This window comes from Crocuta crocuta, unplaced genomic scaffold (assembly GCF_008692635.1).
Source record: "Crocuta crocuta isolate KB4526 unplaced genomic scaffold, BGI_CrCroc_1.0 scaffold1012, whole genome shotgun sequence".
Classification (NCBI taxonomy): Eukaryota; Metazoa; Chordata; class Mammalia; order Carnivora; family Hyaenidae; genus Crocuta; species Crocuta crocuta.
The window spans coordinates 352,712-368,138 of record NW_027530844.1 but is presented as its reverse complement, the minus strand read 5'-3'; the positions used below and the strand labels follow the sequence as shown (position 1 = coordinate 368,138).

At 39.5% G+C, this 15,427-nt stretch overlaps 1 protein-coding gene and 1 pseudogene across 1 annotated transcript in view; both read right to left on the bottom strand.

The window, feature by feature from the left end:
* LOC144235696 (brain and acute leukemia cytoplasmic protein-like) overlaps positions 1-213 on the bottom strand; it is a 1,216-nt pseudogene extending 1,003 nt beyond the window's left edge.
* OPHN1 (oligophrenin 1) overlaps positions 1-15,427 on the bottom strand; it is a 404,963-nt gene that overhangs the window by 58,040 nt on the left and 331,496 nt on the right. The window contains 1 exon segment of the mRNA XM_077769252.1: positions 12,032-12,179. Coding sequence (XP_077625378.1) covers positions 12,032-12,179 — 148 coding nt within the window.

The following is a 15,427-nucleotide window of genomic DNA, read 5'->3' as shown; positions in this document are numbered from 1 at the left end:
CATGCAGGGCTCAAACTTGTGAACCAAAAGATCATGACATGAGCCAAAATCGGATGCTTATCCGACTGAGCCACCCAGTTGCCCCTAATCTGTGGAAGTTTTATAGTGAGACTACAGCAATTCAGTCATTTCTAATTATAGTTCTCTTACTACTTCCACCACATCTGCAGTTACTTCGTCTATTGAAGTCTTGAATCCTTCAATGTCATCCATGAGGACTGGAAACAACTTCTTCAAAACTCCCGTTAATGTTGATATTTTGGGGAGAAGGCAAGATAGCAGAAAAGTAGGGAGCTCCATGCATTTCGCTTGCATGCATCTCTCAAACAGAGAAGGCCTGATGTCATAGGACACTGAGCCACAGGAGTTTGAGAAGAGAAAGACAGAACACACTGGGAAGGCAACCTCATAAGTGCATGAGTGCCAACTGGGGAAGATAAAAACAAGCCCGGAGTGGAGACACGGAGGGAGGGGAGGGAGCCCGGCTCGCGGGCAGCGAGGTGAGTTGAGGGGAAACTAAAGAGCAGCTGAAACTGCTCATAGAACTGTCCCTGAGGAAGAGAAAAAACTCGGCTTGGAAGGAGAGTGTTTTTAGTTCTAGCTGGGGTGCTGACTTTGAACTAAGTGTCCCCGGTCCCACAGGGGGCCAGGAAAAACTGCTCTGCTGGGCTCCCGGCACCATCCCCGGTGGCGAGGATGCTGTGGGCCTGAGGCTGCTTTCGTCAGGCTTGACCTCCCAACAGCATGGAGGCTGCGGCCCAAGGCTGCCTTCTCCAGGCTTGACTTCTGGCAGCGCTGAGGCAGTGGATCCCAGGCTGTGGTGCCTCTTGACCCCAGCGGATCTGAGGTAGCATCACTTCCCCCCCCCCACTTGACCCCCAACAGCAGGGAAACAGCAACCTGGGGGACTGTGTTTCAGGTGGCACACGGACTGGGACCTGAAAACCAGGCGGGGCATGGAGCATAGAATACAGTCCACCTTGGCTATGCCTACAGCACAGGGAGATCCGACCCAAAGGAGTGATTTGCAATGCTTGGTTCAAGAAGGGACTGGGGCGCGGCCATTTTTCTCACCACAACCACCAACGTGGGGCCTCAGGGAGCCCCTGGTGGGACACAGTGAAGACTAAGACCTGGCTACACCAAATCACGCTCATCCCTGCTAGAGAGCTGCTTTTTTTCTTTTTTTACTGGAGCCCAGGGAAAGACCAATGTGGATGCACTGCCATGATTAATTTTAGATAATTCTTTCTATTCAATTATATTGAATATATTTTCTCATTCGTAACCCTCCACTCTGCTGGTTGGGGCACAATGGTACCTGGTTTGCTTAATCAGTCACATTTAATCCATTCTCTAGATGTACATTCTACACCTCCACTGCTACCTCTCTCTCTCTCTCCCTCTCTGGAATAAGCAGACTATATAGTTTCTCTGAGTAACATCTCTCTTTCTTTCCCCTCACCTCTAAACATATTCTACGATTTCTCCCTCTGAATGAAGCCTCTTAGTCTCTCTGCCTGGTCATTTCATTTCCAATTTTTATTCCTCCCCGCCCTGTCATTTCTCTCCTTGTATATGCTCTTCCATCAGCACTGCATACACCTGGCTCTTTATTTGTTGCTGGGAATTCTGGTTTTATGCTTTTAGACTGTCCTTTATCTTTTGGGTTTTTTCTTTTTTCTATTCTTTTCTTCTTCTTTTATTTTTTATTAATTTTGATTTTTATTATTTGACTTCCCTCCTTCCTCTTTTTCCCCTCTTTGTTTTCTTTTGGTTTTTTATTTGTCCCTTCCTTTTTTTCTTTTTCTTTTTCCCTTTCAGCTTGCATGTTTGTTGGATTTGTCTGTGCGTTCGTGTACCTTTGTTCCCTCTGTGGTTGTCTGTCTGTTTTCTTTTCCGGGGCTACCTCAAGAAACAAGCCAAAGTACACATGATAGAGAGTCCCAAATACCACTATGAGTAGGGAAATGAAATAACCAAAGTCTCAACAAGAGAAACCAAGAGTATCCATTCAAAGAACACTTCCTGAATGGAAAGGTCCTGGGCAGTCAAAGAGCCCTCTTTAATACAGCAGCACCCGCAGGTGCAGAGTGCATAACAAACTTTTAAAATTAATAAAAGATAGAAAGCTAACCAAAATGATGAAACGGAAGAACTCTCCTCCAAAAAAAAAAAATTTCAGGAAAAAATGACAGCTAAAGAAATGCTCAGAACAGATATAAGCAACATAACTGAACAAGAATTTAGAACAATAGTCATAAAATTAATCTCTGGGATTTAAAATTGCATTGAAGACATCAGAGAAACTATTGCTACAAAGACTATGGAGTTTAAAAATAGTTGTAATGAATTAAAAAATGCTATAAATGAGATACATAATAAAATGGAGGCGTCCAATGCTTGGATTGAAGACGCAGAGAGGAGAATAAGTGATTTAGAAGACACAATTATAGAAAAAGAGGAAGCTGAGAAAAAGAGAGATAAACTGATCCAGGAACAGGAAAGGAGAGTTCCAGAGCTATGTGATGCAATCAAATGGAACAATATCCATATCATATGAATTCCAGAAGAGGAAGAGAGAGAGAAAGGTGCTGAAGGAGTCCTGCAACAAATTATAGCAGAGAACCTCACCAATCTGTGGACGGAAAGACATGGAAATCCAAGAGGCACAGAGAACTCCCCGCAGACGTAACTTGAATCAATCTTCTGCATGACATATCATAGTGAAAATGGCAAAATATAAGGACAAAGAGAGAATTCTGAAAGCAGCTAGGGATAAAAGGGCCCTAACATACAAAGGAAAACCTATGAGAGTGGTGACAGATCTATCTACTGAAACTTGGCAGGCCAGAAAGGAATGGCAGGGAATCTTCAATGTGATGAACAGAAAAAAATATGCAGCCAAGACTCCTCTATCCAGCAAGCCTGTCACTCAGAAAGGAAGGAGAGATAAAAGCCTTTCCAAATAAACAAAAATGGAAAGAATTTGTAACCACTAAACAAATCCTACAAGAAATCCCGAGGGGGACTCTCAGGGGGAAGTGTTGCAAGGAATGCAAGATACCAGAGACACCACAATAAGCATGAATCTCACAAAGGACACAAGGACTCTAAACCCATATTTTTCAACAATAACACTGAATGTAAATGGACTAAATGCTCCAATCAAAAGACACAGGGTACCAGAAAGGATAAAAAAACAAAATCCATCTCTTTGCTGTCTACAAGAACTCATTTTTTTGCCTGGAGGACACCTTCAGATTGAAAGTAATGGGATGGAGAAATATCTATCATGCCACTGGAAGTCAAAAGAAAGCTGAAGTAGCTATACTTATATTAGACAAACTGGACTTTAAATTAAAGACAGTAACAAGGGATAAGGAATGGCATTGTATAATAATTACAGGGTCTATCCATCAGGAAGAACTAATAATCATAAATGTCTATACACCAAATATGGGAGCACCTAAATATATAAAACAATTTATCAGAAACAGAAGCAATCTTATGGATAAGAATGTGCTAATAGCAGGGGACTCTAATACTCAGCTCACAGCAATGGATAGATCAACTAGACAGAAAATCACTAAAGAAACAATGGACTTGAATGACACATTGAACCAGATGGATGTGACAGATATATTTAGAACTCTAGAACCTGCGGCCATGGAATTAACTTTCTTCTCAAGTGCGCATGGCACAGTCTCCTAGATAGATCAGATACTGGGACATAAAGCAGACCTCAATAAGTATAAAAGAATTGATATCATATCGTGCACACTTTCATTTCACAAAGCTATGAAACTTGAAATAAATCACAGGAGGAAGTCTGGAAAACCTCCGAAAACATGGAGGTTAAAGAACATCCTATGAAAGAACGAATGGGCCAATCAGGCAATTAGAGAAGAAATTAAAAAATATATGGAAAGAAATGAAAATGAAAATACAACGATTCAAACTGTATAGAATGTGGCAAAGGCAGTCCTAAGAGGAAAGTACATTGCAGTCCAGTCCCATTTAAAGAAATTAGAAAAAGCACAAGTACAAAATCTAACAGCACACCTAAAGGAACTAGAGGGAGAGTAACAAGAGCACCCCAAACCCAGCAGAAGAAGAGAAATAACAAAAATCAGGGCAGAAATAAACAATATAGAAAACAAACAAACAAACAAACAATTGAACAGATCAATGTAACCAAGAGTTGGTTTTTTTAAAAAAATAAACAAATTTGACAAACCTGTAGTCAGGCTTCTCAAAAGAAAAGAGAGAGCACTCAAATAGACAAAATCATGTATGAAAATGGACTTATTACAACCGATCCTACAGAAATACAAGCAATTATCAAGGAATACTATGAAAAATTATACGCCAAAAAACTGGCTAGATGCAGAAAAAGCATTTGACAAGATACAGCATCTCTTCTTAAAAAAAGACCCTCGAGAAAGTCCGGATAAAAGGAACTTACTTAAATACCATAAAACCATCTATGAGAAGCCCTCAGCTAATATCATCCTCAATAGTGAAAAACTGAGAGCTTTCCCCCTGAGACCAGGAACACGACAGGGATATCCACTCTCACCACTGTTGTTTCATATAGTGCTGGAAGTTCTGGCATCAGCCATCAGAAAACAAAAGGAAATCAAAGGCATCAGAATTGGTAAAGAACAAGTCAAACACTCACTTTTCACAGACGACATGATACTCTACATAGAAAACCCGACAGACTCCACCAGAAGCCTACAAGAACTGATCCATGAATTCAGCCAAGTTGCAGGGTACAAAATCAATGTACAGAATTTGGTTGGATTTTCATACACCAATAATAAAGCAACAGAAAGAGAAATCGAGAAACTGATCCCATTCACAATTGCACAAAAAAAACCATAAAATTCCTAGGATTAAACCAAACCAAAGATAATAGGAGATCTGTACGATGAAAACTATAGAAAACTTATGAAGGAAATTGAAGAAGACACAAAGAAATGGAAAAACATTCTATGCTCATGGGTCAGAAGAAGAAATATAGTTAAAGTGTCATTACTACACAAAGCAATCTACACACCCAATGAAATCCCAATCAAAATGGTAGCAGCATTCATCTCAAAACTAGAACAAACTCTCCTAAAATTTGTATGGAACCACAAAAGACCCCGAATAGCCAAGTAATATTGAAGAAGAAAACCAAAACGGGAGGCATCACAATCCCAGACTTTAGCCTCTACTACAAAGCTGTCATCATCAAGAAAGTATGGTGTTGGCACAAAAACAGACACATACAGCAATAGAATAGAACCGAGGGAATGGGAAAAGATAGTCACAAATGACATATCAGATAAAGGGCTAGTATCCAAAATCTATAAGGAACTCACCAAACTCCACACCTGAAAAACAAACAATCCAGTGAAGAAATGGGCAGATGAACAGACGCTTCTCCAAAGAGGACATCCAGATGGCCAACAGACACATGAAATGATGCTCAGCATCCCACATCATCAGGGAAATACAAATCAAAACCACACTGAGATACCACCTCAAGCCCGTCAGAGTGGCTCAAATGAACAAATCAGGACACTCTAGATGCTGGTGAGGATGTGGAGAAAAGGGCACTGTCCTACACTGTTGGTGGGAATGTAAACTGGTACACCCCCTCTGGAAAACAGTGTGGAGGTTCCTCAAAAAATTAACACTAGAAATCCCCTATCACCCAGTCGTAGCACTGCTAGGAATTTACCCAAGGGATACAGGAGTGCTGATGCATAGGGGCACATGGACCCCATGTTCATAGCAGCACTCTCAACAATAGCCAAATCTTGGAATGAGCCTAAGTGTCCATCAACTGATGAATGGATCAAGAAGATGTGGTTTATCTATACAATGGAATACCACATGGCAATGAGAAAGAATGAAATCTGGCCATGTGTAGAAACATGGATGGACCTCGAGGGTGTTATGCTGAGCGAAATAAGTCAGGCAGAGAAGGACAAATACCATATGTTTGCACATATAGTTGGATTAGGAGGAAGCTAACGGAAGACCATGAGGGAGAAGAAGAGGGAAAATAGTGGGGGAGAGGGAGGGAGGCAAACCATGAGAGACTCTTAAATGCTGAGAACAAATTGAACGCTGATGTGGGTGTGGGATAGGGGCAGGGGGGGTGATGGGCATGGTGGAGGGCATATTTTGGGAGGAGCACTGGGTGTTATATGGAAACCTACTTGACAATAAACTATTTATGAAAAAAAAGTTGATATTTTGGCCGCTTCACATGACCACAAGTTTCTTAATGGCACTAGAATGGTGTATTCTTTCCAGAAGGTTTTCTAATTATTTTTCCTGGATCCATCAGAGAAATCACTCTATATGGCTGCTATAGCATTACATGTGCATATGTTAATGAATAAGACCTGAAAGGTAATATTACATCTTGATGCGTGGGCTGCAGAATGGGTGTTATGTTAGCAGGCATGAAAACATCATGAATCTTCTGGTACACCTCTAACATACAGAGCTTTTGTGTGACCACTGGACATTGTCAATGAGCAGTAATATTTTGAAAGTACTCTGTTTTTCTCAGCAGTAAGTCATAAGAGTTGGCTTAAAATACTCAGTAAAACATATTANTACCATATGTTTGCACATATAGTTGGATTAGGAGGAAGCTAACGGAAGACCATGAGGGAGAAGAAGAGGGAAAATAGTGGGGGAGAGGGAGGGAGGCAAACCATGAGAGACTCTTAAATGCTGAGAACAAATTGAACGCTGATGTGGGTGTGGGATAGGGGCAGGGGGGGTGATGGGCATGGTGGAGGGCATATTTTGGGAGGAGCACTGGGTGTTATATGGAAACCTACTTGACAATAAACTATTTATGAAAAAAAAGTTGATATTTTGGCCGCTTCACATGACCACAAGTTTCTTAATGGCACTAGAATGGTGTATTCTTTCCAGAAGGTTTTCTAATTATTTTTCCTGGATCCATCAGAGAAATCACTCTATATGGCTGCTATAGCATTACATGTGCATATGTTAATGAATAAGACCTGAAAGGTAATATTACATCTTGATGCGTGGGCTGCAGAATGGGTGTTATGTTAGCAGGCATGAAAACATCATGAATCTTCTGGTACACCTCTAACATACAGAGCTTTTGTGTGACCACTGGACATTGTCAATGAGCAGTAATATTTTGAAAGTACTCTGTTTTTCTCAGCAGTAAGTCATAAGAGTTGGCTTAAAATACTCAGTAAAACATATTATAAACAGATGTGCTGTCATCCAGGCTTTGTTGTTCCATTTATAGAGTATAGGCAGAGTAGATTTAGTGTAATACTTAAAATTGCCTTAGAATTTTTTGAATAGTAACTGAGCACTGGCCTCAACCTAAAACATCAGCTACATTAGCCCCTAACAAGAGTGAGCCTCTCTTTTGAAGCCCAGCAATGATTGCTCCTCATCTAGCTATGCCAGATGGCATCTCCTTCCAATATAACACTGTTTTATCTACACTTAAAATCTGTTGTTTAATGTAACCACCTTCATTAGTTATCTTACCTAGATCTGGATGACCTGATGCAACTTCTACATCAGCACTTGCTGCTTCACCTTCCACTTTTATGTTATAGTGATAGCTTCTTTCTTTAAACCTCATGAACCAACTTCTGCTAGTTTCAAACTTTTCTTTTGCAGTTTCCTCACTTCTATCAGCCTTCATAGAATTGAACAGAGAGTTAGGGCACTGCTCTGGATTAGACTTTGGCTTAAGGGAATGTTGTAGCTGTTTTGATCTTCTATCCAAATGAATGAAACTATCTCCATATCAGTAAGAAAGCTGTTTTTGCTTTCTTATCATTCATATATTCACTGGAGTGCATTTTCTATTTCTTATGTTTTGTTTTGTTTTGTTTTCACTTACAACATGGCTGCTTGGAAAAAGAGGCCTAGCTTTCAGCCTATTTTAGCTTTCAACATGCCTTCCTCACTAAGCTTAATCATTTCTAGCTTTTGATTTTTAAATGAGAATTCGCAACTCTTTCTTTCACCTAAACACTTGCAGGTTATTTTAGGGTTATTTAATTAGACTAGTTTCAGTATTGTTGTGTCTCAGAGAAGAATGATGAGAGGAATAGATATGGGGTAATGGCCATCTGATAAAGCAGTCAGAACACAACATTTATCAATTAAGTTTGCCACCTTATATGAGCACTGTTCATGGTGCCTCAAAAGAAATACAAAAGTAACATAAAAGATTACTGATAATACATCACTGTAACAAATATAACAATAATTAAATAGTTTAAAATATTGCAAAAAATACCAAAATGTGACACTGAGACATGAAGTGAGCAAACAAATGCTGTTGGGAAAAAAACAATGCCAACAGAGTTGCTCAATGTAGGGCTGCCACAAGCCTTCAATTTATAAACAACAAAACACAGTATTTGTGAGATTCAATTAAAGTGAAGCACAATAAAATGAGGTATGTCTATATTGGCAGTTAAGAACTTACCACTGGCATTTTGTTAATTGTTTCTGATTCTTTATATTCCACTTCTCCTCTTTGCTATCTTTCTTTGTGATTTTTTGTAGTGTGTACTATGTTTCCTTTCTCCTTATATTTTGTGTATTTACTACAGATTTTATATTTGTGAGTATCATAACGTTTACATAAAACTTTGTATAGTTATAGTCATTAATTTAATCTAATAACAAAGCAACTTTGTATACAAAACCTCTGTACTTGACTACAGTTTAACTTCTTCTCCCTCTACATTTTATGTTATTGGTGTCATAGTTTATATCTTCTTAAATTTTGTATCTACTAAAAAATTACTAGAGCTATATTCATTTTTAATACCTTTGTATTACTAGAGTTAAAAGTTATTTACACGTTAAGCAAAATGTCAGAGAAAGACAAATACCATATGATTTCACTCATGTGGAATTTAAGAAACAACAAGCAATGAGAAAAAATTAGAGACAGAGAGAGAGACAAATGAAGAACCATACTCTTAAATATAGAGAATAAACTGAGGTTTACCAGAAGGGGATAGGTGATGCGTTATATAGGTGATGGGGATTAAGGAGTGAACTTGTCACGATGAGCATGGAGTGATGTATGGAAGTACGGAATTATTATTCTGCACATAAGAAACTAATACAGGGGCGCCTGGGTAGCTCAGTCAGTTAAGTATCCGACTTTGGCTCAGGTCATGATCTCACGGTTCGTGGGTTTGAGCCCCACATTGGGCTCTGTGCTGACAGCTATCTCAGAGCCTGGAGCCTGCTTCGGATTCTGTATCTCCCTCTCTCTCTGACCCTCCCCTGCTCACGCTGTCTCTCTCTCTCTCTCTCAGAAAAAAAAAAAAAAAATTAAAAAATTTTTAAAAGACACTAATATAATGCTGTATATTAACTGGAAATAAAATAAAAACTTTTAAAAAGTGATTTGCACATCAGTATTACAGTATTAGAGTATTCTTGATTTGACTATATCTTTGTTAATGAGTTTTATACTTTCATGTTTTCTTCTTGTTAGTGTCCATTTGTCTCAACCTGGAAAATCTTTTTTTAAGCACTTCTTGTAAACTGGGTCTAGTGGTGATGAACTCCCTTAGCTTTTGTTTTTCTGGAAAAGTTTTCTCTCTCCTTCATTTCTGAAGGATTGTTTTGTCTGGTATATTATTCTTGGTTGGCACGTTTTTAAAACTTCCTTTCAGTACTTTGAATATATCATCCCACTCTCTCCTGGGCTGCAAAGTTTGTGCTGAACAATTTTCTCATAGTATTATGGGAGTTTCTTTTGTATTTACTTATTTTTATTTGTATTTTTTGAGAGAGAGCGTGTGTGTGTGAGCAAGCAGGGAAAGAGTAGAGGGAGTGGGAAATAGAATCTCAAGTAAGCTCAACACTCATTGCAGAGCCCAACATGGTGCTCAATCTCCTGACTGTAAAATCATGACCTGAGCTAAAATCAAGAATCAGGCGGTTAACTGACTAAGCCACCCAGGAGGCCAGGGGAGTTTCTTTGTATGTGCTCACTTTTCTCTTGCAATGTTCAAAGTTCTCTGTTGGTCTTGTTGAGAATTTTATTATAATCTGTCTTGGTGAAAATATATGTGTAATCTATTTGGGCTTCTTTGGGCTTTGATGATCTGGATGTTCATGTCCCTCTCCTATGTAGGAAGTTTTCTCTCATTATTTCTTTAAATAAGCTTTCTTTCTCCTTCTCTTTCTTTGCTCCTTCCAGGACTCCCACAATACATATACTAGTTTGTTAGACAATGTTCTATAAGTCTCAAGTTTTTTTTTCACTCTTTTTCAATTATTTTTCTTTTTTTTCCATGACTAGGTAATTTCAAGTGACCCATCTTTGAGCTCAATGATTCTTTCTTCTTCTTAGTGATGAAGCACTCTATTGAATTTTTCAGTGCACTCATTCTTCAGCTCCATGCCTTGTTTTTATTTTTTTCCCTGTGGTTTCTATCACTTTCTTGAACTTCTTGCATATTCTTCTCTTGATTTTATTTAGTGGTCTATTTGCATTGTCCTTTAGTTCACTAGGCATTCTACAAACAATTATTTGGAATTCTTTGTCTGACAGTTAATAGATCTGTATTGCTTTTGGGTGAGTTTCTGGTGCTTTATTTTGCTCCTTTACTGGTGTCATTTCCCCTGGCTATTCCTTATTCTTGTGTCTTGTGGCCTTGTGTTGGTGATTGCCTATTTGAAGATATAGGCACATTTCCCTGTCATTACAGATGATTGGAAAGGAAAGCCCTTTAGAATCAGAGCAAGAAGAGATTTGGGGTGGCCCAGGTGATGGGCTACACAGGTGGTCTTGATGCTGAAGTCCTTGGGTAGGCTGATCTGGTGCCTGGGTCAGTGGGTGGCCAAACTTGCAGCCTGGATCTGCATGGGCAAGCTTGGAGTCTAGGAACAGGCAGATGGGCTGGCACTGAGGCAGACCTGTAGTCTGGATCTGCAGGAGGCCTGCCTGGAGGCTGGGTCTGTGGTTGCATTCTGTAGAGTAGGTATGCAGGGGCCAGGCTGGGGCCACAGGGACATCCTGGTGCTATGTTAGTCCTTGAGCTTGGGGCTGTAAGAAACAGCCTGGTGCTGGGGCAGGCCTAGAGCCTAGGTCCGTGGGGGTAGCCCTGGAGCCTGGATCAATGGAAGATGGGTAATTGGGTTCACTGGGGTGGGCCTGCCACTGGGGCTATGAAGTATGTGTTCACTTTACTCTCCTTCACCCATGTAGATAGTATTTCTCTCTGTACTGTACTGTGGTAGGGGTGATAGGTCTAATACTAAAGTGTCCTCCCTACCCTCTGCAATGCACTATTTCTTATTTCTGTGCTCCCCTCAGGTGCTATAATCTTTCAGCTGGATTCTATAGTGCTCATGAAGGGATTTTTATGCATGGAAGTTTGTTCAAATTCATTTTACCATGGGAAAACAGAAAAGAAAATTCCTATTCAGTCAACTTGCTGAAGTTACACCTCCATGCTAACTAAATTTGAATTTAAAATCTCAGAGTATTCAGGGATGCTTAGGTGGCTCAGTCAGCTAAGCATCCGACTTCAGCTTAGGTCCTGATCTCAACATTTATGAGTTTAAGCCCCGCATCATGTTCTCTACTGTCAATGCACAGCCTGCTTCAGATCCTCTGTCTTCTTTTCTTTCTGTCCCTCCTCCACTCTCTCTTTCTCAAAACTGAAAATAAAACATTAAAAAAATCTCAGAGCATTCAGAAACACATTCCTCACCCATTTCAATGCACTGAGGTACATATCTAAGAACATATTGGATCCTTCACTGTCCTCCTTAGGGATCATGGTAGCTGGCTTTACAGGTTCATCTCTGTCTTATCCACTAACAATTTGTCAGTGGCACAAACCTTGCTTTGCCTGGCTCAGGAACTGGAAAAAGTCTATATTTACATTGAGAAAAATGGCTCCACTTCTGCCCTTCAATATACTTTTCGTGTCTAATCACTACTAAGAAGCCAAGGGTATACCTCAGTACTGACCTTCACTTTCATCCACAGAAGAAGTATAAAAAACTGTTCTTTCCCGTAACAAGCGCTTTGAAATTGTGATTGGTTTGTGCCTTCTTGCTGTCACTCGAGGTGGAGGCACTGGGGGTGTAGCACTTTCTTCAGGTGGACCTGAATAGATCTGTAAAAGGAGAATATTTTCAGGAAACAATTAGAAAGATTGAGTTTTTGTTTCCCTAATGCTAACTACCAATTGATGCTCACTAGCATTACATCTAGAGCAATTAATATCTATAATAATTTTAATATGACTAGAAGAATTGGGGTAATTTTTAAAAGTCACTCTAGCTGCCAGCAAGTATTTAGAGGTCTTCTATCCTGTTTAAGATACAGGACCTGGCACTTCATAGTGTGGAGGAAACAATGCAGACAAAAACGGCAATATCAGTCCTGGATTTTTCACTTACTGCCTGAAAACACTTAGGCAAGTTACATCCTATCTCTAAGCTTTAGATTCCTTATCTGCAACATGGGGAGAATACCACCTACCTGACAGTGTGATAAAAATCAAGCACTCTCAAAAATAGCTAAAACATGGAAAGAGCCTAAGTGTCCATCNGCATGGAGGAGGGCACTTGTGGGGATGAGCACTGGGTGTTATATGGAAACCAACTTGACAATAAATTATTTGTAAATAAAAAAAATTGACAAAAAAATAAAAATAAATAAAATGTGCGAAGCTGAAGAAAAAGATATCCAATTATGTCCACACTATTTGTTGAAAAGGTTGCCTATCCTTTCCCCATTGCATTGCCTTTGCTCTNTTATGGAAGTTTCTAAATACACAAAATATATCTGAAAGGATACCAAAGAAACTGGTGTTTCTTCAAGACAAATAATGGGTGGCTGAAGAAAGGATGGGGGAAACTTATTTCTCACTCCTATATCATTTTGATCTTTTAAAATTTCATACCTTGTATGTATTACTTATTCAAAAAGGAAAGGGCAAAACCAAAATGTCTCATATGATATAAAAAGTGCTGGACAAAAGAGAAGAAGCTATGATTCTCAAATACATAGTATCGAATATGTATTTGAGAATCTTTCTTGTCTCTGGGGAGACTGAGCTTTTGGCCAGAGTGCACCACCCACTTTGGAAGGACACACATGTGGTGAGGGAGGAAGGGGACCGTTGTTTAGTGCAATAATGAAATCGACCTCAATGATTAGTGCAAAGAGAAATGTCAGAGCCCAACATTCTATCAGGCTGCACAGTCACAGAACTTAAATGACTGGGAGCACATGGAAACCCTGTGTAAAAGCTGGACAATGATAGAAAGCAGTGAAAGCACAATCACAAGGCAGTACATGTCTCAATGTTTCATGACATAGGAAAGAGAATATGCATAGTAGTAAGCGGATGAGCTTTGAGGCCATAAAGTTTCACAATCATTAGTAATAATGTTCTAAAAAGCTGCCATTTTGTGAACATAGGCTTAGGCGCTATAGGGTTTGTTAAGAATATTCCTTACTAGGGGCGCCTGGGTGGTTCAGTCGGTAAGCGTCTGACTTCGGCTCAGGTCATGATCTCATGGTGCATGGGTTCAAGCCCTGTGTCGGGCCCTATGCCAACAGCCAGCTCAGAGCCTGGAGCCTGTTTCAGATTCTGTATCTCCCTCTCTCTCTGACCCTCCTCTGCTCACGCTGTCTCTCTCTCTCTCTCTCTCAGAAATAAATAAAACATTAAAAAAAAGAATATCCCTTACTATTTATTAAACACACCAGGGTCTTTGCACTGAGTGTTTTATCTACCTGGAGTGCTCTTCCTCTGGATGTCCATATAGCTTGCTCTCTTGAATTTAGTAGGTTATGATAAAATATATTCCTCTCAGTGAGTCCCTCCAAGTGAACATATCTAAAATGTTGACACACCTCCCTGTATGCAGTGCCTCCTATCCCCCTACCTTGTTTAATTTTTTTTTTCTCCTTAGCATTTCTTATTACTTTCTAACAAGGTGAGTTGTAATTATTTATTAATTTTTTGTTGTTGTTGTCTGCCGCTCTAATCTATTGTAAGCTATTTGGAAATACATTATCATGTTCACTGCTATATCTCCAGCAACTAGAAGACTGACTGGAATTGCTGGGTCAAAAGAATAACATATTTAAAATACTGATATAAAAGGGCAAACTGTCCTCTGAAAAGACATAACAGCTACTTCCACTTCCAGCCGAAATAGGGCAAGAGGTATTAGGTTTACATCTTTAGCCAGGAATAATTTAAAAAACTAGAATAAATACATGTAACAATGCTTTACAAGGCATTAGAAATCTGGCAAAGAAAGACAGTGATCCATGAGAGCCAGTAAAAATAAATGAGGTGAGTGAGCCCCATATTTTCCAGCTTACAGCCTGGAGAAATACTGAAAGCCATAATATATGGAGGGAACCTCGGGGCGGGGGGCATCGGTCTGCTTAAGTTGAGGACACTGAGTGCAAGTATGGGGAGGGCAAGAAAGTGAACTTTCCGGGCAAAATATCAGAGAGGAGGTAGCTGCACAAAGAGCTCTGGAAAGCTGCAGGGATCCTCTTTAAGACCTTAGCTGAGTACTAATCAATACTTATATGTGAGGAAAGAACCACAGAATTGAATTAGAGGGACTAATTACCTAAGATCACACAGTGCTTAGAAGAGTTCCTGTTCTACTACTCACACTGGAAAGTCAAATAATTAAGTGATGTGAGTGGTGGGCACTGCAGATATGGAGTATGCAGGCAGCTGGCCAGCACCAGCAGCACAAAGGCTGGGTGGCAGTTTGGGTGCCATTTTTCTTTTGTCTTAATGTAGGTGTTAATCAGTATAAAATTCCCTCTTAGAACTACCCATAAGTTTTGATAGTTTCTCCACTATAATTTGTTTCAAGACATGTATTAACTTCCCTTTTGATTTCTTCTTGGACCCCTTGGTTGTTTGGGAGTATGTTGTTTATTTATCACATATTTGTGAATTTCCCGTTTTCCTCCTGTTATTGATTCCTAGTTTCATATCATTCTGGTCAGAAAAGATACTTGATATGATTTCAGCCTTCATACACTTGTTAAAGCTTGTTTTGTGACCTAGTATATCATCTATGCTTGAGAAAGCTCCATGTGTACTTGAGAAGAATGTGTATTCTGTGGCTGTTGGATGCAATGTTCTATAAATGTCTGTTAGGTTCATTTGTTCTAAGGTATAGTTCAAGTCCAATATTTCTTTATTAACTTTCTGTCTGGATGATATATACATTGTTGAAAGTGGGGTGTTAAAAGTCCCCTACTGTTGTTTTTGTTATCTATTTCTCCCTTCAGATATGTTAGTATTTACTTAATATATTTCAGTGATGTAATGTTGGGTACATATATTTTTATAATGGTTACATCGTCTTGGAA